The sequence below is a fragment of the Polypterus senegalus genome, chromosome 2, assembly GCF_016835505.1.
Source record: "Polypterus senegalus isolate Bchr_013 chromosome 2, ASM1683550v1, whole genome shotgun sequence".
NCBI classification, from domain to species: Eukaryota; Metazoa; Chordata; class Cladistia; order Polypteriformes; family Polypteridae; genus Polypterus; species Polypterus senegalus.
Genome location: NC_053155.1, coordinates 7,507,832 through 7,535,549, shown reverse-complemented (window position 1 = coordinate 7,535,549; position 27,718 = coordinate 7,507,832). Strand labels below are relative to the sequence as shown.

Here is a 27,718-nt window from a genome sequence, read left to right as displayed (position 1 = left end):
CTTCCTTACTGTGCACATAAGCTGGCAATCACCACCCTGATAGGCTGTGCTGCCAAATTAGGGAGGATGGGTATTGTCACAGTTCAACGAGATCAGCCAAAAAACCATGTAGTAGAGAACATGAGTGCCTTCCATCACAGGGAGAGTTCTCTGTTCTAACCCCAAAATGACGACATAGTACCGTACATGGCATTGGACATCATTCTTTAAGGCTTGGTGTCATAAAGCTGTTCATCTGTTCTAAGCTACATCAGAACTCTAAGTAGCAAGTCAAACAGCCAGCTAAAGACCACCTTTGTCATGTTTGGTTGTGTCTGTGTAACAGGCTTAAGACCGGGTCAGGTAAACTTGACACAAGCCTTCTATTACCCAACACTATGCATGTAAGGAGGCCGAGCTGACTGTGACGTCAGGTGGTTAAAATTCTGAACTGAAAAGCCAAGAAAATCTGAAAATCTGGAGAACATCCAGCATCTCTAATGTGGACTTCACTATATAATAAATAAATAAATAAATAATAAATACTGAAGTGAATTAAACTTTATCAGACACCCCTGGGACAGTGCATCTCGTCTGTCAGTGTATGTCATGCTGTCACATTGTGATCTTCACTCTCTGGGCTCCTGTCTCACATTAACTGTTCACCCTCAGTGTCTCCTCAGATGTTCTCTCTGTCAGCTCTCAGGTTTCTCTTTAAATCTCCTCCTCCTCCTCCTCCTCCTCCTCCTCACTGAGCACAGACAAATTTTAACTTTAATTTCTTCACAAGTCACTTCCTTGTTTGTCTGACTGACTCTCTCTGCCTGTTTCTCCTCAGACTGACGATGGCCGAAGCCCAGCTGTTTGTATCACAGTATGAGTTCACCTGCTCGGTGTGTCTGAACATCCTGACTGACCCCGTGTCACTGCTTTGTGGTCACAGTTTCTGTCTGAAGTGCCTCACTGACTGCTGGGATCAGAGCCAAGTGTTCAGCTGTCCTCAGTGCAGAGAAATCTTCAATCTGAGGCCGCCACTGAGAAGAAACACTGTGCTGAATGAAATCGTAGAGAAACTAAAGAAGACAGGACTCAGTTCTTCTCAGAAGTATGCTGGTCCTGGAGACGTGGAGTGTGACTTCTGTACTGGGAAGAAGTTCAGAGCGGTGAAGTCCTGTCTAACCTGCTTGGCCTCCTTCTGTCAGCCTCACCTGCAGCCCCACTATGAAGGAGCCGCCTGGAAGGACCACAAGCTGGTTGATCCTGATGGAAATCTGAAGAGGAAACTCTGTGCAAAACATCAGGAAAGTCTGAAAATATTTTGCAAAACTGATGATTCGTGTATCTGCATGATGTGTGTGGTGACTGAACATAGAGGTCATGAAATAGTGGAGTTGGAGACAGAAAGAGAAGAAAAAGAGGTGAGTGGGATTTGGTGTTTAATTGAAACAAATTAAATAACAAGAGTTATGGGATTTATAAATGCAGTGTAACAGAGAAATCTCTTCATCCATCTTATAAACCTGATTTTCCAAAGATTTAGAGTAGTGTGCTGAAGTCTATCCTGGTGAAACCTTGGGCAGGGCATGAAACAGTCCAGGATGGGATACCAGGCATTACCCATGAACAGCCGAGCAAGTTCATTACGCCAAGCTGAGTATTTGTCTGCTCTAATCAGTTTGTCTTTTGAGTATCTAATGCTGTGGTGGACAAACTACAGAAACTACAGACCAGAGCGGGTCCCTGGCAGGGGTATGAGTGGCATGTGGGCTACTCACGAAAATATCTAACATTCCAGCCCTCTTAAGGTGTGTTTAGCAGGATCATGTTACAGCAAGGATAAGCATAGGAGGTCACCATGCAGTGTCATTACAAACGTCATTCAATACCCCAGGCTTTTACCAAATGAATGGAGACAATCCAGGGTGCTGCCACATACACAGTAAGTGTGTTTAGCTGCTTACTTCCATTGTCTTCTTTGTGCATTTTTAACAATTTGAGTGTGCATGTGGCTGATCTCAGGCCTTTTAAAGAGACACGTCAACCAGACGATACTGCACTACAGAACCAAGTCTAAGATTCTTACAATGAATTCAGCTCAAATATTTCAATGTAGCATTGCTGTAGATATTCTCATTGTAATTCAAAATAAGTAATCGTGCACTGAATTACTGATTATTTGTGATCATTAAGTGCAGTAGAAAAGACATTTTGAATGTTAACCCCCTTGTAAGAGCCATTTTCCTAGTTCTATAAAATGTATGAATATTTATTAGACGATAATGCATACAATATGGGAGGTTCTTAAAACCCCCGTGAATAGAATTCATTTGGTATTTTCCTGTCATTTCTTAACAGTTATGAGTAAACAATGTTCTTTAGTAAGTGTTTTGCCTTACCTTGTGTAAGGTATAGAGGCATACGGTTTTTTAACCGTGTCCTTGAAAGAATTCTTTTTATGCTCGCGTTCATGCTTATGCACAGAACTGAGCTTGGCGCATATCTAAGTGCCAATGGCCTAAGGGTCTTTTGAGTGTAAAGTAACTCGTAAATTAAAAGATCTACGTTTTGAACCGTATGTTTAAAGCATACAGAAGAAGAAATAAATAACCTTTAAGTACAGAAGTAACCAAAGCTTCATAAGAAAAACTAAGTTTATAGAAGATACATTTTTCCCTTTTTTTGTCTTTATCCTTTGTGTGTAACTATTTTTCTTTTTATTCTTGTATGGATTATTTGCCTTTAACTTTCACTAAATATCTTTAAAACGAACTTTTGGACTGAGAGATTTCTTTGACACGCGTCTTACCCGTGCCTGACTTCACCTTACACAAAGCGGCTACACTAAAGTTAAAAAACCTGCCTGAAGTTTTGAAACCTGCTTAAGATCTGAACCTGCCTAGGACTGAAAGTTTAAAACTGCCTTGGATCATAAAAGAAAGCAAGCCTGCATTTTCAACACCATGGCATCTGAGTCCGGGAGCCATAGAACATTTCGAACCCCCATTGAAAGTAACAGTGGTGTGAGCGGAAGTCACAACGATCAGGATGTTTCAATGGAAGATCATCTTGATGATGACATAAAGCCGTCCTATTCATTAACATCTAAACTTCAATCTGAAATAGACTGCAAATACAAACAATTATCTAATACGATGAAGGCTCTGAAGGAATTAAAAAGAAATGAACTTAATTGCGAATCTATAAAATCGATCATGAAAACTCGTTCCTTAACATGAGAATGGAATATAAAAGGTTAAACGACAAACTCTTATCCCTCCAGAGTAACGAAGATATACGGAAAATGCTACAAAAGGACTTTGATGCTAAAATGGAAACTTTTCGCACATTTTCAGAAAATACGATAGAATGGGTTTTTGAAGTACGTCAAAATATAAGCCTCAACCAGCAGCCTGATTTTTCGGCTAGCCAATTCAAGGATTACAGAACGACGAATGACTTTCCTGACGTCTCGCCAGAAGATAGTGTCTCACAGGTTTCCATTCAAAGTAAAAGTCATATAAGTTCGGCGGCGAATTCAGCTAAAGCCTCCCAAATCTCCCAAAATCTAAACGTAGTACAAGTTCAGCCGGGACTTCTATGAGCGCCATCAGATCTCAAGAGGCAGCACACGCTGTGCTGTTGGCTAAAGCAGAAAACCAAAGAAAGCAACAGGCTCTAGATTTGGAAGAAGCTCAGCTAAAAGCTAAAAGAGATCAATTGGCTTTAGAGGCAGCTATTGCGGAATCAGAAGCGAAATTAAAAGCACTTAAAAGGCGCAAACGCAGTCCTAATAGACTAAGCCAGAAACCAGATGTGAAATTTAAAAAGTCGTCAGATGCGAACAGTCACAACTTTACAAATGCGAATGAAAGTAAAAATAAGCCTCAACAACAAAACGAAGCACCTCTTCAACAATCGCTTTATGAAAAGCGTTACGATCAACAGAAACAACAACAGCATAAAACTCAAACACCTTATGTGCCACACAAAAAGATCCCAATATTTGACGGCGATCCCTTGAAATATGTGGACTTTATAAGTGCATTTGACCAAGCTACCGATGAGGCAAGGAACCCGCAAGATAAATTGGACCTATTGGCACAGTTTACTAAAGGTTCACCTCACGAGATTGTTAAACACTGTAAACACTTGTCACTGTTAGAAGGTTATCAAAAGGCCAGAAAGAATCTTGAAAGTCTCTATGGAAACCAGCTACAGAAAGCCGATGTCTACATGAGAAAAGACAAAGGGCGATCGCAAATAAAGCCAAACGATGGAGAAGAACAGAACGATAATGCGAACTTTCTTGGCGAATGTATAAATATTATGCCCAACTTACAAAGCAGACAACAATTTGAAAGTAAGGATAACCTTCCTACTAAAGTCTCCAAACCTCCTCAAGACCTTCCAGCACCGTGGCAATGCAAAGTACAGAGTATTGAAAGTAACGGAGAGCAGGAACACCTCTCACGATCCAGTGAACTTTCTTAACGAACAGCCAACATCAGCTTTAGATCCCGCGTACAACTCAGCGCCACAAAGCCATACCTTTAAGAAGGAAAATTCAAGAACATATTCTTTCTACTCACCAGTACATCATTGCTACTCAAGGATTGATTACTTCTTTATAGATAATAACTTCTTGCCTAAGATTAAATCTTGTAAATACGATGCTATTGTTATTTCAGACCATGCTCCGATGATCTTGGAGCTGAAATTACTAAGCCCCATACACTCACCCCGCAGATGGCGTCTCAATCCGCTTCTATTAGCTGACGAGAATTGTACTGAATTTATATCCAAACAAATTGAATTCTTTCTAGAGACAAATACATCCCCTGAGATCTCTGCAGGAATACTCTGGGAAACTCTTAAGGCCTTCTTAAGAGGACAGATTATCTCATATCTTTCCCACAGAAATAAATCCGCAAGAAAGTAGCAGAGATAAAAAGCGAAATTACTAAAATAGATGAAGAACATGCCAGACTACCAAGCGAGACTCTACATAAGAGGAGGCAGGCTCTACATTCAGAATTAAACCTCTTGACAACTAAAGAAACTGAACAACTAATTTACAAATCCAGACATCATTATTATGAACATGGAGAGAAAGCTAATAAGCTTTTAGCGCAACAAATTCACAAGCAAGAAGTGCGCAACGCAATCTCGTAATTACTAACACGAACGGAGATAAAATCATCGAACACAAAAATATAATGTACACTTTTAGAGACTACTATAAATCCCTATATACTACTGAGTTTAAAGAAGACAATATACAATCTAATGCATTTCTGGATAAATTACAGATACCACAAATTGACGCTATTAGTGTGGAGGAGCTCGATAAACCTCTGTCATTATCAGAATTACTGGATGCTATAAAGTCACTCCAAGGTGGAAAAGCAGCAGGCCCTGATGGCTACCCTGCAGAGTTTTACAAGAAATTCTCCGCTCAGCTAGCTCCCCTCCTATTAGCAACATTTACAGAAGCCAGAGATAACCAATCTCTTCCACAAACCCTTTCGCCAAGCACTAATCACTGTCTTTCCAAAACAAAATAAGGACTTATTACAGATGTGCATCATACAGACCAATCTCACTCTGAATAACGACGTTAAAATACTCTCTAAAATCATAGCTAGAAGGATGGAGAAAGTGCTCCCCTCAATAATATCACAAGACCAAACTGGATTTATTAGGGGCCGACACTTATCTTCAAATCTTCGACGCCTGTTTAATGTAATATACTCACCAACTAAATCAAACACCCCAGAAATATTATTATCATTGGATGCAGAAAAAGCATTCGACATGATTGAATGGAAATACCTTTTACTATTTTGGAGAAGTTTGGGTTTGGCCCAACATTTGTGCATGGATTAAATTACTGTATACTAACCCAGAAGCTTCAGTTTGCATCAATAACATTTGCTCAGACTACTTTAAACTAGAGCGTGGCACAAGACAAGGATGCCCTTTGTCACCACTGCTGTTTGCAATTGCCATTGAACCACTGGCAATACATTGTCGAAATACTGATCAGATAAAGGGGATTAGCAGAGAAGGACTGGAACAGAAAATCTCATTATATGCAGATGACATGGTACTGTATATATCGGATCCAGAAAATTCTGTGCCTGCAGTCTTAGCAGCACTCACAGAATTTCAAAAGCTCTCTGGTCTCAGAATTAATCTGAATAAAAGTGTACTCTTTCCGTGAATTCAAGCATATAATATTAGATTAGACACCCTTCCTTTTATCATTGCAGAACAGTTTAAATACCTCGGGGTAAACATCACAAGTAAACATAAAGCTCTTTATCAACAAAATTTATCGTCTGCATGGAAAAAATTAAACAAGACTTGCATAGATGGTCAACCCTTCATCTCACACTAGCTGGAAGAATTAACACTGTTAAGATGAATATTCTTCCTAAGCTCCTTTTTATTTCAAAACATACCAATATACATTAATAAATCGTTCTTTAAGCAATTAGATTCAACAATAACCTCATTTATTTGGAATTCTAAACATCCACGCATCAAAAGAGCGACCCTACAAAGACAAAAGGCAGAAGGCGGCATGGCTCTACCTAACTTCCAGTTTTATTACTGGGCAAATATACAGTCGATAAGAACCTGGACACAAATAGAAGAACATACACAGGCATGGACCGCAATAGAAGTAAAATCCTGCAGTACTTCTTTGTATTCCTTGCTTTGTGCTCCAATAAACACACGCTATCGGCAATACACTAATAACCCAATTGTGCTCCACTCACTTAGAATCTGGAACCAATGTAGAAAGCATTTTAAGACGGAGAAGCTTCTTTCTGTGGCACCCTGCAAAAGAACCACCTCTTTCAACCCTCACAAACATATGCAGTTTTAATATCTGGAAAAATTTGGAATTAACTTGCTTAGAGATCTTTATATAGACAACGTCTTTGCATCCTATGAACAATTACATTCCAAATTTAACATTCCAGCTACAAATTTCTTTCACTATCTTCAAATCAGGAACTTTGTTAAACAGAACCTTCCAGATTTTCCTCATCTTGCACCCTCATCCACGCTGGAAAAATTATTGCTCAATTTCAAGGAGTTAGACTCCATCTCTACAATATATAAAATCCTTTTACAATCCCTTCCTTTCAAAGATCCAAGAGGACACTGGGAAAATGACCTCTCAATTAATATATCAGAAAAGGAGTGGAAAGTAGCAATGCAGAGAATTCACTCAAGCTCCATATGCAAAGCATACAATTATACAACTCAAAATTATATATCGAGCACATCTGTCTCGACTAAAACTCTCAAAATGTTTCCAGGGCATGATCCAACCTGCGAACGTTGCAACCAAGCCCCAGCCTCACTAGGTCACATGTTCTGGGCCTGCACCAAATTAACATTATTCTGGACAAAAATTTTTAATTACCTCTCAGACAGTCTTGGACTCACAATCCCTCCTAACCCATTAACAGCTGTGTTTGGGGTTCTTCCAGAGGGTCTTAAAGTGGAGAAAGACAAACAAATTGTGATTGCATTCACTACACTGTTGGCACGCAGACTTATTCTGATAAACTGGAAGAACCCAAACTCTCCTCTTTAAGTCAGTGGGAAACTGATGTGTTATATTATTTAAAATTGGAAAAAATCAAATACTCAGTTAGAGGATCTGTGCAGACTTTTTCAAAACATGGCAGGATCTAATCAGTAATATTTTGAAATGATTTATAAAGCACAGAGAATTTGTTGATTTAGGTATTTTTAAAAGCCTTAAATTTTACACAGTTTGGCTTGCTCTCTCTCTCAAGGGTGGGGATCGATCTGTTCTTAGCATAATTCTTTTTTGTAAAACTTGATTGCTATGTATTGATTGTAATAAAATAATAATAAATAAAAAAAAAAAAAAAAAAAAGGACAAAACTGACCAAGAGAAGAATCTTTTGAAAGGCGTCCCAGAGAAAGCAGCTTTGTTACAAACTTTTCTACAGCGGACGAAAAAATGGATACAGACACCTCAGTCAAAACGGCGAAGACGGCTGGACGTATAAGTGGTAAGCACTGTCTTTTTTGCAATGAAAATCACGATCTTAACGAATGCAGTGCAATTCAGACATTAACTTATGAAAGTAAAATTGACTTTTTGAAATCTACAGGCTTATGCTTTAAGTGCCTTAAACAAGGACATTTTAGTAAAGTCTGTGAAGAAAAGATTAAATGCCGAATATGCTCTCAGTTACATCCAGTAATTCTGCATATGAATAAGGGAAAAGGGACCGACGATACAGCCGCACCTCCTAAAGAGGAAAACGTTATGTCGGAAGAGAAAAACATTTCTTTTGCCCAAATTTTTGTTGAACCAATAGAGACTTGTTCTGATACCGGGGCCGGTAAAGAGTGTGTCTTAGCTGTGACTCCAGTTCAAGATAAGTCTGAAACGAATGAAAAATGTGTAGAAACATCTGATCTAAAAGTCTCTGACAGCTCAGCTACATTTGGCACTGAAAGTCTGCAAAAGCAGTTAAATCTTTCAGGAAGAAAGTCTCTCATCTACATCAGCACTTTAGAAAGAGACACAGTAAATAGTCAGAAATTAGTAAAGTGTACAATCTTAACGGAATTACAAGTCTGTGAGATAGAAGAAAATACATTTTTTGATACACCAAAAGTGTACACACTGAACTCTGTAACAGTGAGAAGGGAGAACATCCCTAAAGAAAAAGAAAGACTGCAAAGATGTTCAGTCAATTGTGTAACAATAAAGCAAGTAGCGCAAATGTTACTCCAGCAATACAATATAGACTTTCTAGAACGCGACTGTGAAGAAAGAGAGGAAATGTCACAGGAAGACATTAAATTCATGCACATAGCCTCAGATACTGCAAGTCTAGTGAACGGACATTATTGTATTAATCTGCCCTTTTAAAGATGAAACACTTAAGGTACCAAACAATCGTATTGCAAAACAACGTGCTATAGGACTTAAAAGGAAACTTACAAGGTTCCCGACGTTTCATGAAGATTATAAAGCGTTCATGAAAGACATTTTAGACAAAGGTTATGCCATAAAGGTACCCACTGAACAGCAGCCCCTCGAAAATGAAAAAATATGGTACATCCCTCATCATGGAGTGCATCATCCAAAGAAAAACAAAATAAGAGTGGTATTTGATTGTACAGCCACCTATCAAGGTTTTTCTCTAAATGAACAGTTGTTGAAAGGACCTGATTTAACTAATACACTCATCGGTGTTCTTACAAGATTCAGAGAGGAACCAATCGCTCTCATGGCGGACATTAAATCAATGTTCTATCAAGTGAAAGTACCAGAAAAAGACATGGATCTTCTACGTTTTCTGTGGTGGCCCGAAGGTGATCTAAACAATGAACTTGAAGAATACAAAATGACAGTGCATCTTTTCGGTGCTACTTCGTCGCCCAGTTGTGCCTCTTATGCTTTAAGAAGAACAGCAGAGGATGCAAGGGACACAGCTCCGGAGGAAGCAGTTAACACTGTGTTAAATAATTTCTATGTCGATGATTGTTTAAAGTCAGTCGCTACTGAAGAACAAGCCATAAAATTGGCCAAAGATCTTAAAGCCCTTTGCTTAAAGGGAGGATTTTATCTTACAAAATGGATAAGTAATAGCAGAGCAGTTTTGCAATCAATCCCTGAAGAAGACAGGGCAAAAGATCAAAAGACTTGGACTTAAGCCATGATCTGTTACCAGTTGAAAGAGCCTTGGGTGTTCAATGGTGCACACAGACTGACAGTTTCAAGTTCCAGGTAAAGCTGCAAGATAAGCCTGCTACAAGACGTGGCATTCTGTCAGTGGTCAGTTCAATATATGACCCACTTGGATTTCTAGCGCCAGTCGTACTGCCTGCCAAGCTTATTCTAAGAGAACTGTGTAAAGAAAAATATGCTTGGGATCAAGAAGTGGAAGCTAAGTACGTTCGGCAATGGAAAAAATGGATGGACGATTTACAGCTACTTGTGGATTTTAATGTAGTCAGGTGCTTTAAACCGCCTGGATTTGGTCAAATAATGACCGCACAAATGCATCATTTTGGTGATGCTTCAGAAAACGGGTATGGCACGGTTTCCTACCTCTTTTTGACTAACAAAGAAAATGAGAGACATTGTTCATTTCTAATGAGGAAATCAAGAGTGGCACCTTTAAAATCTGTCACTATACCAAGGTTGGAACTTACAGCAGCAGTGATAGCAGTCAAAATGGACAAAATGTTAAAACGTGAACTGCAGATACCCCTGCAAGAGTCGATCTTTTGGACTGACAGCACCACAGTACTAAGGTACATCGCAAATGAAAGTACACGCTACAAAACCTTCGTTGCCAACAGAATCGCAGTGATAAGAGAGCACACGCAACCCTCGCAATGGAGGTACGTCTCATCTGCGCAAAATCCTGTGGATCAGGCATCAAGAGGTTCGACAATAGAAAGCTTCATCAAACGTAAGACGTGGATACAAAGCCCGAATTTCCTACTACAGCCAGAGGACGAATGGCCTGAGAGACCGGATGAGGTGGACTTGTCTACTAGCGACGATCCGGAAATCAAAAGTGTATTGAGGCTCAGCAAATTAGCAATGCCAGAAGAGGCAAACCACCCTGCAACCATTCAGAAGAGTTCACATATTGCCACTCTCATTATGCTACAAGTTCATAAAGAAATTGGACATTGTGGGTGTAATTACAAGATGCTACAACCTGACACTCCTGGGTAAAGACAATGCCAATTGCAAAAAGGGCAGTCAGAAGAGTTTGTGTGCAGATCCAGATCAGTATACTGGACAGACTTGTGAACAAACTGTGCCTGATCCAGGAGGCTTCAAACAATGATTAAAATGACTCATTCTCTTTTTGCATGCCTAATTTTAAAGCTTTTTAAATTTAGTGCTTGTGTTTATACATTAGAGTTTAAGCTAGAAAGTTTCCTAAGCTTAATATTTGTGTTTTTATAGTAGAAACTAAGTAAGGCTTCTTAAGGTTTGTTTTAAGTTTGGTAAAGTAATGAAGGCTCTTATTAAGTAAAGTTAAGTAATTGATTTCTGCCCTAGCATAAACAATTAGGGGCCGGAAGTGTAAGAGCCATTTTCCTAGTTCTATAAAATGTATGAATATTTATTAGACGATAATGCATACAATATGGGAGGTTCTTAAAACCCCCGTGAATAGAATTCAGTTGGTATTTTCCTGTCATTTCTTAACAGTTATGAGTAAACAATGTTCTTTAGTAAGTGTTTAGCCTTACCTTGTGTAAGGTATAGAGGCATACGGTTTTTTAACCGTGTCCTTGAAAGAATTCTTTTTATGCTCGCGTTCGTGCTTATGCACAGAACTGAGCTTGGCGCATATCTAAGTGCCAATGGCCTAAGGGTCTTTTGAGTGTAAAGTAACTCGTAAATTAAAAGATCTACGTTTTGAACCGTATGTTTAAAGCATACAGAAGAAGAAATAAATAACCTTTAAGTACAGAAGTAACCAAAGCTTCATAAGAAAAACTAAGTTTATAGAAGATACATTTTTCCCTTTTTTTGTCTTTATCCTTTGTGTGTAACTATTTTTCTTTTTATTCTTGTATGGATTATTTGCCTTTAACTTTCACTAAATATCTTTAAAACGAACTTTTGGACTGAGAGATTTCTTTGACACGCGTCTTACCCGTGCCTGACTTCACCTTACACAAAGCGGCTACACCCCTGGTTATACCAGCTAATGTCTGATTGTCAGATGAACTTTGACCTTCACCAGTGTGGTAAAAGCCCACCAAGCCCGTCAGGTGTGTAGATAACTTGTGAAGATGTCCGTTTGACCATCAATGCCAGGGGTGTCCAGCTCCAGTCCACGAGCACTACGGTGGCTGCAGGTTTTCATTCTCACTCTTTTCTAAATCAGTTACCAGTTTGTGCTGCTAATTAACTTCTTTTGTCTTCATTTTAAATGACTTGTTATTTAAGACTCAGGCCCCTCAATTAGAAGCTAAACATAATGGGATACCAAATGGGCCAACACATAACCAGCTCCCTGTGTCCGTCATATAATATCTGAACATAAAGAAAGGTGAAGGTCTCCATCATGTTGATCTGCTCAGGTCCACAAAACACTTGGGCTTTAAGAACAAAGAAAGCCAACAGTTTGGGAAATGTCTGCCTTTGGGGAAGAGAGGCGACAAGCTATGGGATTAAATCACAGGTTTAATTAACAACAAGAATTGACATCAAATTAAGAAACTGGCTGGAGTTTGTGACTCTGAGTTTGCTGTTGGCTCCTCACTTCATATCTCATTTGTGTTTTAATTCCATTTAACAATTCAGAGGAACAAGTCTTAAAAAACATAGCAATGAAAATGAGTGGAAAAGAAGTCAATTAACAGCAGAAATTGGTGACTGGGTAAGAAAGTGGCAGCAAGGAAAACTGCCAGTGCAGCTCTCCAGGATCGAAGTTGTACCCCGTGATCTGTGCCAACATTAAAAACACCCATCAGTACCAGTCATGCGTATCGACCTCGGCTCAGGAGGCCTGTAAATTACTGCTTCAGATGTAACTGATTCTGTTTAATATTTTCATACCTCAAATTCATTGAATTCACCTCCATTTTGAGAAGCCAGATTCAGCTCACCACATAAAACTGCTCAACACCTTTTTCTTTACTGACATTAGATGATCTGCAGGAAGATGATCCCTTTATGTGATGTTCACATCTCCCTGCCTACAGAAAAGATGCAAAACATGTGCCCACATTTATGATACAGACCGTATAGTTATACCACACTGCCGACTTGAACATCACATAAGGAGATCATTTTCCTGCAGATCATCTAATGTGGTCTACCTTATTCTCTGCATGAAATGTCCTGACTGAACTCTGTGTGGTAGAAACTGGACAAACACTCCACCAGAGAATGAATTTACACAGACTACACATTAAACATGGCAACACAGATGTTCCTGTAGCGACTCACGTCAGCAGCCATGACACTGTGAGAGGGACTTTAAAGTCACAGGGCTTATGGGCAACTTCAGAACACAGCAAGAGAGAAAAGAATGAGAAGTGAAACTCCTGTTAAAATTGAATACATTACAACATGGCTTGAATAGAGACAAGAGTTTTATGGCCAGGTATGAGGACTGTTTGCATCTCTCAGACTGACACAGATAACCGGACTACAGACTCACATGTTTGGAAAAACTCATCACAAACTTCAAAGGACTTTGTTGGACAGTCATCTTATCCAAAGATCTTGACCATACATTGTTCTTCTCTCTCTTGTTAAATTAATCTTAGCCTGAAGAAATCTATTAATTTATCACATTTAAGATTTCTCATTTAACCTTAACATGCACACATACCGGTCCCGGTACATAACGACGATTGGACGACGTCACAATCATGTCACAGCCATGTGTGCATGCCCCTCTGTCATGCACCTCGACATACTACACATCAAATGAAAATTCAGAGTCTCGTCTTTCCGATGATATAAACCATTTTGAAACACAACAACCACAGCACTGACACTAAATCCTTTTTTACAGAGAAGTAAATACTTTTAAGAGCTGACTTTTCCTACCTTTGACTAACTTTGAAGGCTCTCTGCAAGTCAAACATCAATATTTCCGAGCAGTATTGATCTCATTCTGTCCGTAAGGCTCCAGCGAATATAATTCAGTAAAACGATTAGGTCCAAAACTCACGATAGATCCTCAAAGGGACAAAAACTCCAGAAAACGTTTTTTAACTCGAGACTAGCTCCGACTTTTTTTTTCATTTCTATTGGTCATATCAGACGTAATTTGTTTCTGTCGGCAATAACCATGCTAAAGCATGTTACATGGAAGTGTTAGCTTCTGATTGACACCTAAGTTGGCCAATTACGAGGGGTCTGGGGGTGACTGGCACCTCGTATAGCCAACGAGTGTCACAGACAGCTGAACGATGACGCACAACTCCAAACCCTGGTTGAATCTACCAGTTTGATTTGACGCTGTGTGTGACACTCCAAACTTACAGCCAATGAGCAGCTGAGCATGTCGATATGTAACTTGCCATACCAACTTGTAAACAAAACCGATCAGAGCTGCGCGAAGCTGGCATTTGTGCCAGTCTGCAGACTTGGTGCGTGGTTGTTTATTGTGATTTCGCCAAGTTTTTTCACATTTTAAATATGGATGAAAGTACAGATAAATGTAAATATACTCTTGATTAAATAATAGATGCATGTATGCGGTGTGACAGTGATCGATCATACCAGGAGACGTCTAATGGCAGAGAGCGACATGTGACACGCCCTTGTGCTTTCTGCCTGCTAACGATTGCTACAATCAGTGGCATGTGGAAAAACGCTGAGCTGTATTGTAACAGTTGGTAAAAAAATGTATATAGTTTGTGTGCATTTTATTAAAAAAAAGTAAAAAATAAAATATATATATATATATATTTTTAGCCCATAAGACTTGTTTTGACTATTTTTATATTGAAATGTGTATTTTTATTGTTTTTATTATGGAATATGAATTTCCATAACTAATAGAGTGACACTGTGTGTAGATATAGATTCCTTTAGGTGTAAGCTTTCAGTAGAGCCCTCATTGATATCTGTGGGTTGAAGCATTCAAAAGTTATTACACTTTTAACATACGGTCCAAAATGTAGATAATGGTCCCTCTAAAAAGCCCCTGGACATGCCCACATAAAAACTGGTGTAAAAAATGTCATTTTTACAGGTATTCTTTTCAAATTTGAAATGTGAGTAGTCAACAAGTTATTCTGTTGGTACATAGTGTGTTTCTGTCCCCAGCTACCTACTGCAGCTTTATTTTCCTTTATTTTCACAAAAAAACTTGGGCGAGAACAAAAAAATTCATTTTTTTTGTGAGTTCTAATGTGCATAACTTTTGATCAGTCACACCTACAGTGATTCTGACTACTAAGGGTGAAACTAGAGAATGTTACCTTTACAAAGAGACCAAACATGTGTTTATACTCCAGATAGTTCAATAACAGCAATGGGAACACAGGGAACTTCAGTTTCTGTATTCCATCTGCCTGAAGAAGGGGCCTGAGTTGCCTCGAAAGCTTGCATATCGTAATCTTTTTAGTTAGCCAATAAAAGGTGTCATTTTGCTTGGTTTTTTTTTAATGTTTCCTGGAAAATTCTTTTGAGAAAATTAGAGAAATAAAAATCACAAGCTGTGTGCCTTTCTCTATGGGAAAGAGGAAAAAGATCAAAGTAAAGTAACATGGATTTATGCGTTTTCATTGTTGTCCTTTGTCTGTAGATACTTTTAGACCTGCAGTTCTTCTTCTGTTATCCTTTTGTAATTAGCATGTTACATTTTTTCATTGAGATTCATTTCCGAGGTGCTCCGTGTATGAAGTTTGTATTTTCTTCTTGTATACACATCGGTATTCTTTCAGTGCGCCAGATTCCTCCCATAATCCAAAGACATGCATGTTAGGTGGGTTGGGGTTGCTAAATTAGCCTTTCAGTGTGTGTGTGTGTGTGTGTGTGTGTGTGTCCTGTGATGGACTGGTAGCCTGTCCAGGTGTTGTCCCTGTGTTGTGCCTGATTATTACTGGGATAGACACCAGCTATCCCACCACTTTGCATTGGATAAGCAGGTTTAGAAAATGGATGTTTGGATCATTTAGTGCAGCACGCGTGTTTGGGTTATTTGATGATAAAAATTCTAACAGCAGGTCTGAACCACAGACATAGGAAGTGAAAAGTGATGACACCAATGTTGTTATGATTGTATTTGAATTCCTGCTTATCCACCTTTGGAAGCTGTCAATGCTAAAAGGTATTAGAAGGGAAAGGTTTAGAAGAAAAAAGTTGTTTCTTTATGTTATTGATATGGTGCTCGGTATCTCAGATCACAGTCACGTGTATTAAATCTATTGAGTGAATATCATGACAGTCTATTGAATAAGAGTGATCTCCACTCTGTGAATTCTCTCACATGCCAAACCAAACCTGATCGCTTTTGTGTGATTATCTCTGAAGATTTTGTTCTCCATGAAAACATGGGATCAGTCATCACTACACAACACATTGGGGAAACAACATAACATACAAAAATATAATTTATAGTGCAGAGTGGACCATTAAATTTACCTTCTTACTGAACTGATCACAAACACGTCTTAGTAGCTTCACTTATCTCAACTGAACTCAGAAAAATGACAAAACACATCACAATGTTCTCAGGAGTCTAACTTTGATGATCAGATGATGTTGTAGGTCCTGCCATTGCTGCCACTCCATGTCCATGTCCTCCTGGGTTCTGAAATCCCATATCTTCTACATCTACAGTGTGCCTTCAAACTCTTGTATTCATTTGTCACTCTCTTCAAGCTCAAACTCCATCTTCACTCTTACTGGTAAGTTAAACTTTTCTTCTAATCTTGTGTTGCTATTCACATTTATTGAGTCAAATCTGTGGATCACCTTGAGTGTCAATATGAAGGCAAGTGTGAGAAAAAAGTTAGTTGTGCCACAAAATGAAAAACAAATGTGTTGTAAAAAATTTCAGGACTCACAAAGAGAACAAGAACTCAGAATGTGAAAGTAAATGTTGATAAGACCATGTGTGTCCTCTTGTGTGTCCAAACAGAAACAGTTGGGGGCAACATGGAGAGAAATCAGGAGGAGACTTGAGGAGAGGGAGAAGAAAATGATGGAGGTGAGAAATGTGGTGGAGCAGATAAAAGTGAGTTGAATTAAGACGACCCTTCAAATTATGGACATGAGAAATAAATGAAAACTAGAAAAGCCAGCAAAGCTTCACTGGTGAAGACGTGTATGGGCAGACAGAAGGACAGAAGACATTTTATTTTATCCTCCATGGTATTTCACAGTCAGCAGTGCTTCTTGTAATTTCATTGCAGATTCAGACAATAGGACCCTAAATTAGTGAAACCTGAACTCACCCGTCTAAACCCATGCTGACCGCTCACTAACACTCCTTTTCTTAACATGTGTTTCTTAGTATTTTATTTATTAATGATAGTAAAAAATAGATACATGTTAATCTTACAGGTATGTGTTGCACCTTCTTATCCCCTCAGTCTTCCTGGACTGCCACAAGGCACAAATGGACTTTTTGAAATGATCACTTTGTCAGTTCTGCTCCTCAGCTTTATTCTTTAAGTTTGTCTGGCAGATCTGGCACTCTGTAGATAACAATGACAATGACAGCTGTCAGCCAGGAAGGTGACACACCGCATGAGTCTCTGGAACAAACCTTCATCTCATCTCCCCTAATATTTGAATCCCCAACTATCACTACTTCCCTCTTTCAGCAGACTAGTATGGAGGTCAACATTTAGGGTTTATCATTCCTGCCTGGTATCTCAGGATTACCTGAGTCAACTCCTAACAATACAAGGTCTTGAAAACAGGTGGACATCTCCAGCTTTGTGGTTAATGAGCTTAGACAGTGTGTACTGCTTACCTTACACTTACATCAGACTGTGACCTACCTGTCACTGCTCTAGCCAGTGATGTGTCCTATGCCACTTTGGAGTGCACACTAACACCCCTACAACACCTGGGTGAGCCATTCAAATATAAACCATAGTAGCAAAGGCTATCAGTAATAATAAAAAAGTTAATAAGTGAACTAGAAATGAAGACTCAGCCCTGAGTTTGACATTGGAAAAAAGAGGGACAATAAATAAGCCAAGAGTTCATGAAGTGAAATGAAATCAGAATTCCCATGCCAACTACAACATACTTGTGTGTAATATCTCCATTTATGTTTGATATTGTCATCAACAGGGAGCATCAAACCAGAACCAAACCAAATCAGAACAAAACTACCCGACACACGTCTCTGGTTCTAAAGACTCTAATTTTCACACGATTACCTTCCATCACACAGGCATTTGTTTACAATACCCAAAATCATCTTCATCTTCATCATCATCTTCTTCTACTCTAATTCCATGTCCATTTCACCTGGCTGGGCTGGAGAGACTGTTTTTACTAAGAAACCCAGTGGTACTTCCAGTACATAAGAGAAACACGAGATAATCCCTTCTGTGTTATAGTCCTCATAGGATAATTGAACTGTCCCCTCAGTAGGTCCTTCTAATATCTCTAAATGACCTCTAAAGGGCTGACTGTTCAAATGTCATATCCCTTTCACCCTTGCATACACCCTGCCACTCAGAATACTAGATGAACATGTTGTCCTGGCTAATAATTCTCTGACTGCCCTCCCATTATTCTAGTCTGTTGTTTGAGTGAGGTACCACCAAACATCTTGACCAGGATGCCAGCCAATCCAAACTATCCTTTACAACATTAAAATGCCCACAAAGTGTTTCAGGACTGGTAATTCTTATTATGTGACTCAATTCAATGTCTTTCTTTATTCAATCAGATATCTGTGGAAAGAGAAGTAAAGGAAAATGAGAAAAGCTTCATTAATCTGATCCACTGCATTGAAGAAGCTCAGAAGAACTTGTTTGAGAGGATGAGAGAACAAGAGAAGAGAGAAACAGAGAAGGCTGAAAGAGTCATGGAACAACTAGAGAAGGAGATTGAGGAGCTGAAGAAGAGAGACACTGAGCTGAAGGAGCTTTTTGACAACAAGGATCACGTCCACTTCATGCAGGTGAGGGAAGCTCCTTACAGGAAACCTAGTCAGATTGGGATGTGTGGGACCTGAGAACATTTAAAAAGAAATGCAAAAGATCTGAGGAGTTTTTACAATATGACAAGGATAGACCATTCAAAACAACACAGAATGTCTATTCATATTCCCCTAATATTGTCAAAATGTATAAAAGTCTCTGAGTCTCTGCTTTTTAAACATCTCTGTCATATCACCTCCTAATATTTCTATTCTAAAACTCATAAGATTCAAATTCTTCAAATCCCACAGTCCAGTCTCTCTTCACTCATCTTTCTCTTATGCTGTTTGTTCATTTCTCTAATATGGAGACCAGCACTGCACACAATATTCCTGAACTGGACTCACAAGTGTGTTCTTCATGTGATGGAGATTCTCTTCTTGATTTATACTTCACACATCATGGACACTATACAACTCAGCTTCTCACTAGCCTTCTCTAATCTCTACTAGCTGAGGATGGTGATGAGTACACAAAGGACCATAAGTCTTCATCACAAGTTACACCTTCTAGTGCAGACCTTCCATTGTGTAATTGTACTGAGGAGCTCTCTTACTTCATGTATATTTGTTTACATTTAATTGAATTGATTTCACCTCAGAACTCTGATAAGCCCAATGTCTTACATAACGTAGTTTACTGGTTTGTCTTCTGTCTCTCTGTTGTGTCATCCTTGATGTGAACCCTGTCTCCATCTGGGGCACGTATAAGAAACTGGAAGGAATAAAACAGACATCATAAGCATACTGAAATATTGAAGACCTTTGTACAGTATAGTCAATTGTGACAATTTCTGGGATATTGCCATGGTGATAGATACCAGCCAACAGTTAAATAAGCAGCATGAAAAGGAAAGAAATAAAGAGCAAAACAAAACACAAAGTTTACGGAGAATGTAACAAACACAAAGTATCTAAGACCAGAGAGGAGATCGTCTCACTTGGGTATCGAGTCCTCTTTCTTTTTGGAAGTGGCCACCTTGAAGAATTTCCCAAAGTTACTTTTCCTGAGCTGAGGTGGTACAGCAAGAAACGATCCATTAACACAGGAATCCCCACCAAACTTGTTTCCCTTGATCACCTTATTTTTCCCAACACACGTGAGGAAATTCGAATGGCCTTACCACCTCAACAAATTTCCTGCTGATAACCGCCAATCACACTTCTGTGACATTTACCGACATGCAGACCTAAATTGTAATTTCTTATTAACTTTTGCAACCAAGAAACCTACACAGACAGTAACTCAACAGAAGTGTGTTTATTATTTCAGGTATGACTGAATGAATGTGAAACACACACAAACACACACTCATGCATGAAAACGTCTTGATATGGAAACGCTATTTGGGCTTCCAAGACTGTACACATTCAGCAACATGTCATTTAAATGATTCTTTTTATTCAGTTTTATTCCTGAATTAAAGCACACTTGTTTCGTCATACCTTTTGTGAAAGTGTTTATTTAATATTCCATATCTTTTTTTTTTAAATTTATTGATTTTATTAAAATCCAGTAGCATTCCATATTAGCAAGTCAAGTTTAACAAAATGAAGTTCGAAACAAATCAACCCCCACCCATGACAAAGAGAGCTAGGCCAACCGAAAAAAACTTTAATAATAGTAAAATTAATAAATAAATAAAAAGAGGAGACAGAATCCACTTCCTCAATTTAAATGCTTATTCTAAAATGTTATCGATTAGATCCTGCCAGGTTTTGAACAAGTTTTATAAAGACCCTCTAAGTGAGAATTTACTTTTTTTTTCCAATTTCAAATAATATATAACATCAGTTACCTACTGACTTAAAATGGGAGAGTTAGGAGTCTTCCAGTTGAGCAGGATAAGTCTACGTGCTAATAGTGAAGTAAAGGCCATTACAATTTGTTTGTCCTTCTTCACTTTAAGCCCCTCTGTGAGCCCACCAAACACAGCCGTTAGTGGGTTAGGAGGGATTGGGACACCAAGGCTGTCTGAAAGGCATTTAAAGATTTTGGTCCAAAATGATGTTAATATGATGCAGGCCCAAAACATGTGACCTAGTGAGGCTGGAGCTCGATTGCAATGTTTGCAGGTTAGATCTTGGCCTGGAAACATTTTGGACAATTTTAAACAAGAGAGATGTTTTCCAGACATTAAAAGCTGCGTACGTTTGAGAGGGCAGATAAAGGTGATTATCGTGCAGAGGTGCCACAGATAAAAGCTTCTCTATCTTAAAATGCTTTCTACATTGGTTCATATTCTGAGTGAGTGAAGCACCATTGGGTTGTTAGTAAATTGGCGATAACTTGTACTTATTGAGGTACAAAGCAAGGAATACAAACAAGAGCTGCAGGATTTTATTTCTATTGCTGACCAAGCCTGTGTGTTTGTCTATTTGTGTCCACGTCCAGGTTTTATTGCTTGTAAATTTGCTGCCCAGTAATAAAATTGAAAGTTAGGTAGAGTCATGCCACCATCTGCCTTAGGTCTTCGTAGGGTCGCTCTTTGAATAAGTGGATGTTTTGAATTCCAAATAAATGAGGTTATGGTTGAGTCTAATTTCTAAAAAAATAATTTATTGAAGTATATTGGAATGTCATGAAATAAAAAGAGAATTTTAGGAAGGATATTCATCTTAACAACTTTAATTCTTCTAGATAAAGTGAGATGAAGGGTTGACTATCTGTGCAAGTCTTGCTTAATTCTTTCCATGCAGACAGCAACATTTTGTTAATAAAGAGCTTTATGTTTACTTGTGATGTTAACCCCTCGGTATTTAATCTGATCTGCGATGATAAAAGGGAAGGTGTCCAATCTAATATTGTGTGCTTGAGAATTCACTGGAAGAGCACACTTTTAGTCAAATTAATTCTGAGACCAGAGATCTTTTGAAATTCTGTAAGTGCTGTTAGGACTGCAGGCACAGTATTCTGTTGATCTTATATATCTACAGTACCATATCATCTGCAGAGAAATATTTGGTTCAAGTCCTTCTCTGATAATCCCCTTTATCTCATAAGCGTTTTGACAGTGAACTGCCAGTGGCTCAATGGCGATTGCAAAGAGCAGTGGTGACAGGGGGCATCCTTGTCTGGTACCACACTGTAGTTTAAAGGAGTCTGAATTCATGTTGTTAATACAAACTGAACATTCTGGACTGGTATACAGTAGTTTGATCCATGCACAAATGTTTGGGCCAAACCTAAATTTCTCCAATGTAGTGAAGAGATAGTTCCATTCAATCATGTCAAATGCTTTTTCTGTATCCAATGATAATAATATCTCTGGGATGTTAGACTTTGTGGGTGAGTATATTACATTAAACAGGCGTCGGAGATTGGAAGCTAAGTGTCGGCCTTCAATATATCCAGTTTGGTCTTGTGATATTACTGAGGGCAGCACTTTCTCCATCCTTCTAGCTAGGACTTTGGAGAGTATCTTCACATTCCACATCTTATTTTGAAAATATTTGAACTTCACAGTCACAAAACAATTTGGCTTTTATTCAAAAATAAAAACAAATGTAAAGAAATCGCTTAGATGACATGTCGCTGTGAATGTGTAAAGACTGTGAAGTCCAAATATCAGTCAGTACAAAATAAGATGTTTGCATTCATATGTGTGATAACGTGTTTCATTTTCAAACGGACATATCTGATGTAATAAAAACGTGCATTTGATCTGAGTCTGTAACAGTCTGTGTAAATGTATGGTTCTTGTAAATTAAGCTCAATAAAGACAAATTGTTTAATGGTTGATGTCACAGAAGCGATTGTCAAAATAAAAACTCACATTCAAGCAGTTATATTTGATATAATAAACAAATGCATTTGCTTTGTGTCTACAAGGCGTAACATTTCTTGTTTTGTCGTACATTTACACAGATTGTTGTAGCATGGAGCACACATGAACTGTCTGCATTTCAAATACTGATATATCATTGCTAACATATCTCTGCTCAACTCTTTGCCATATAAATTTTCAAAGCAGACTTGTGCTGTAAGTTAGAGAATTCGAGCTGGTGGTGTTACACAGAGAGTGTAAGAGTCAGGAGTGGCAAACGGCTGGCTGAACGAGGGATGGGTCAATGGAGGTTCAGCACTGCTAACTGACACAGTTACAAAACAAAGGTGTAGTACGAGGGTGTTGTACCGTGTTGGCCATTATGGATGTAGTGAGAAGTCAAGTGAAATGACACCTTTTATTGGCTAACTAAAAAGATTATAATATGCAGGCTTTCATGACAACTCAGGCCCCTTCTTCAGGCGAGATGTAATCGAAACAAAGGTGGTTATCGGTGGGCAGTTGCTGTGACAATAAGAACATAGGAGTTTCTTCATGCGTGTTTTGGGGGAAGTAGGCTTTACAGGGTGAATGAAAAATTTTGAAGACATTGGGAAAGTATTAAAGATCTTCTAATAAATGATTTTTGTTCTTGGTACTTTCTGAACTCTCATCCCCTCTTCTCTTCTGATGCAGACTTTCTCATCTCGCTGTGTCCTTCCTGCTGATGGAGACTCGCTCAGCTTCACTGTCACTGCTGATTTCTCTTCTGAGGACCTGAGAAATGAGCTGTCATGTCTGAAAAAGAGTTTGGAGAAGATCAGCCAGTGGGACATCAAGACATCGACTTCGTCAGGTACAGCGTCTGTTCACGTTGTTGTGAAAGGCCACTCAATGTCCTCTTATTGTCCTCCTTAGAAGGACCAGAGTGACGACAAGAGGACATTGAGTGGTGAGACATGAAGAAGGCCTGCTCTTTGACATTTATTTTAATATGAGAATGTTTTATTATACACTATGTAGCTGCGTTTATTCAGAATTACTAAGGTTCTGCAGCTTTAGTTTGCTTCATGGGATTCAACGATAGCTTGACACGTTGAAATGATTCCACAGACAAAATATCTTCATTTCTAAAAGCTTTAGTAAAAATTCAAAGTAAAACAGTTCACACAAAAATAGAGAAATAATTGATACAGCAAAGAAAAGAAAAGATTAAGAAAAGTCCTGTTTAAAGCTTCTATATCTTATTTGTTTCTTGAAGTTATCTCACTTGTAAACTGCAAAATGAGTCTACCAGGCCATGCTAGCAATGAGACGAACTCTAATCACACACTGACTCAATTAACACACATTATTATTTATATAGCAAGAAAGTTCAATCTCATATTAACTTACATGGCGTGAAAGACTACACCATATTCTATGTAGAAGCTAATGTTCTGTAGAGATCACACAAACACTAATATGAATTTAACTTAAGAATTCACTTTCTAAGATTGGCTCTTACATTTCTGACCCCTAATTAGCTATGCAGGAGCTGACATAATTACTATACTATACTTTACTTAATAAGAGCCACTAACTTTACTTTTACATTAACTAAGCAAGTTTTCAAGTCACTAATAAGAACACTGCAAACAAACATTTAAGGATTTCTTATTTCAAACTTTGGCAGTTTCTTGCAGCAGGCCCAGTTTATTCACAGGTCTGTCCAGTGTGCTGCACACAAACTCTTCTGACTGCCCCTTTGCCATCTGCCATTGTCTTGATGAGTCGCTCCTTTAATTACTCAGGAATTGTGAGGTGCAGCATCATCTACAATTAAAACAACCTCCCTGTTCAAAGTTTCTTCTTGCTGTAAGCCATTTCTGACGTTCTTGAAGTGTTGGTAAATGCTCCTTAGTCCATCTTTTACAAAACAAACCAGCTGTGTATTGAAGTTACTTACAGCGTCTTCGAGTGTGTTGGTCGTTTTTAGAAAAGAGTCCAGGAGGCTTGTCAGGTTGTGTCTTCATTAACAGCAAGTGATTGGGTGTGAGAGCCTCCAAGTCATTTGGGTCGTCTGATGTCTTTGTCAGAGGTCTGTTATTGATGATTGAGTCAACTTCACACATCATTGTTTGGTGACTTTCATCATCGAGTGTCTGTTGTTTTAGTGTTGAGTTTAGAATCTTTCTTATGCTTCTGATTTGTCTCCCACACTCCACCTTGATGAGAGGCTGATGGTGGATTGAAAATCCATTTGATTTCTTTCTTCATGATACCGTTGCTGATTTTTTCTTCATCTAGATTTTAAATTGTGTCACGTAGAGCTCTTTCTGCTCCAATAAAGTTTGTTCCATTATATGAACACATGATTTTAACTTGTCCTCTTCTGCACATGAATCAGCATATGGCATTGATACAACAATCAGAGTCTAAGCTGTGTGCCATCTCTATGTGGGCAGCTCTGGTTGTTAAACAAGTGAAGATTACTCCGTACCAGACTTGACCAGACTTCATCCTCTTTTGACTTGAAAAGGAACAAAATAATCAACTCCAACATTAGTGAACGGTCAGGTAACAAGCGAACGTCTGACAAATCTGCCATTTTTTGCTCTCCTGCTTTCTCATTGTATCTTCTGCATGTTGTGCACTTTGAAATGATTTTCCTGACAATGGAGATTGCTTGAGGTATCCAGTATTTCTGACATAGTTGTGCAAGCCTATAATTGCACCCACAATGTCCGATTTCTTTATGAATGAAGAACTGCAGGATGTTTAGTTTCAGCTGGCATTGCAGCTTTGCAGAGTCTTCCTCCAACTCTCAGTATTCCATCTTGTATGATCGGGTCAAGTTTATAGATTTGACTGTTCTTTTTTACATAAGCCTTTTTATTTAAAGCCTTTAATTCTTCTGGAAATTCTTGCAGTTGACTGAGGCGTATAAGCTCTGTTTCAGCTTTAGCCAAGTCTTCTGAAGAAACTGATCCTGGTTCTAAAATCAGTTTGTACTTTTCATGTGCTTTGTGATGAGTGATTTTGTTCTTCTGGATTACTTTCAGACTGACTGACTTCTAGTTGAAATGTTTGTCTTTCATTTTTTAAGAGCAGCAGTATGTCTTTAAACTTGAGGAGCCAAGCCACTGCTTTCTTCAAGTGATGCCAATCTGAAAAGTGAGTGATTAGTTTGTTGATGGGCTCGGTCGCCTCCTCTGTTCTTGTCATGTTAACTGCACAGATTTTAACTTCTGGATCATCTTCAGAAACTGAATCGTTCAGTTGATCTGGTCTGTTTGGCCACTCATGTTCAGGCTTCAGTAAGAAACTTGGACCTTGTGACCATGTGGTGCTTCTGAGAAAGTTTTCTATGCTTAGCCCTCTGGATGCTTGATCAGCGGATTAAGGGCAGATGTGACATACCTCCACTGTGAAGATTGTGAATGATCTCTGATCACGGAGATTCTCTTGGCAACAAAGGTCTTGAATCGAGTGCTTTCATTTGAAATGTATTTTAACACCGAGGTGCTGTCAGTCCAAAATGTAGATGAAGCTCACCTTTTAGCATTTTGACTGCCACAACGGCTGCTGTCAGGTCTAATCTTGGAGTCGTGACCTGCTTCAATGGTGCAACTCTTGACTCCCCCATCAGCAATGAACAATGTTTTTTGCCTTCTTTGTTAGTCAGGAGGCGATATGCGACAGTGCCATATCCATCTTCACTGGCATCTGCAAAATGGTGCATTTGTGCTGACCTTATGGTTCCAAACCAGACAGATTTGATGTATCTGTTCACTTTATAGTCTGTAAGTAACTGTAAGTCATCCATCCATTTTTTCCATTTCTGAATGTGTTTGACTTCTACTTCTTCATCCCATCCACATTTCTCTTAGAATAAGCTTTGCTGGCAGTATGGTGGTGCTAGAAAGCCAAGTGGATCATAAACTGAGCTAACAACAGACAGAATACCACGCCTTGTAGTGGGCTTGTTTTGTAACTTCATCTGAAATTTGAAACTGTCTGTTTCTGTGCACCACTGGACACCCAGGGCACGTTCTGTAGGAAGAAGACTGTGGCTCAAGTCTAAGTCCTTTTGTTCATGAGCTCTGTCTTCTTCAGGAATAGACAATAAAACTGCTCTATTGTTACTCACCCACTTGTCAAATGAAATCCACCTCTATGGCATAGAGCTTGGCGATCCTTTGCCAGCTTTATTGCTTGTTCTTCTGTTGCCACCGACTTTAAACAATCATCTACATAGAAGTTATTGAGAACGGTGTTAGCAGCTTCCTCAGGAAATGTATCTCTGGCATCTTCAGCTGTTCTACACAAAGCATAAGAAGCACAACTGGGTGAAGAAGTAGCACCAAAAAGATGTACTGTCATTTTGAATTCTTCATGTTTCTGCTTAGATTACCTTCAGGCCACCATAAAAGCACAAGACATCAGTGTCTTTATCTGGTACTTTAACTTGGTAGGACATTGACTTAATGTCTGCCATTAATGCCACTGGCTCCTTTCTGAATCTTGTAAGGACGCCAATGAGTGTGTTAGTTAGGTCAGGGCCTTTTGTTCATGAAGCAAAGTCCCCTGGTAGGTGGCAGTGCAATCAAAGACCACTCAAATCTTATTTTCCTTTGGATGATACACACCGTGATGTGGGATGTACCACACTCTGCCTTCATTGTAATTCAGGCTTTCTTTTTGTACCTTGACAGCGTAACCTTTCTCAATAATGTCTCTCATGAACGTTTTATAGTCTTTATGGAATCCTGAATTGTTGCTCAGTTTTCTCTTAGTCCAATAGCACCCTGTTCAGCAATACAGCGATTGTTCGGCATTTTAAGTGTTTCTTTAAAACACTTTAAAGGCAATTTTAAACAGTAGTGGCCACCTACCAGTCTCACAGATTCTGAGGCTATGCACATGAACTTGATGTCCTCCTGTGACATCTCCTCCTGTTCTTCACAGCTGCGCTCTGTAAATCTGTGCTATACTGTTGCAGCAACATATCTTCAATCTCTGTTATTGACACGATTGATCGAATGTTTGGACAGCTTACCACTTTGTTTTATGAGGTCATCTGTCTCTTTGTATTGTCCATTGACCGCCCATCCAGGTGTAGTCTTCACATCATGAGGTCCATCTCCTTGGCTAGGTATGATTCATGACTGCCTGAAGATTTCTGGGTTGTTGATTTCTATTAAAAGATCAACTTCAGAGTCAGTATGAGATAGACGTACCTCTTTAAGATATGCCCACTTGTTGATATCCTCTTGTAGTGGAATACTTTCTCTGTTCACTGGAATGGAGACC

The 27,718-nt window shown here is 38.9% G+C and overlaps 1 protein-coding gene across 1 annotated transcript in view; it reads left to right on the top strand.

The window, feature by feature from the left end:
* Positions 1–805: 805 nt before the first annotated feature.
* Positions 806–27,718, top strand: part of LOC120524133 (E3 ubiquitin/ISG15 ligase TRIM25-like) — a 29,450-nt gene continuing 2,537 nt past the window's right edge. The window contains exons 1-4 of the mRNA XM_039746011.1: positions 806–1,397; positions 16,632–16,727; positions 18,405–18,638; positions 23,120–23,286. Of these exons, the coding sequence (XP_039601945.1) occupies positions 825–1,397; positions 16,632–16,727; positions 18,405–18,638; positions 23,120–23,286 (1,070 nt within the window). The 5' untranslated portion in view covers positions 806–824. The remainder of the gene's footprint in view (positions 1,398–16,631; positions 16,728–18,404; positions 18,639–23,119; positions 23,287–27,718) is intronic.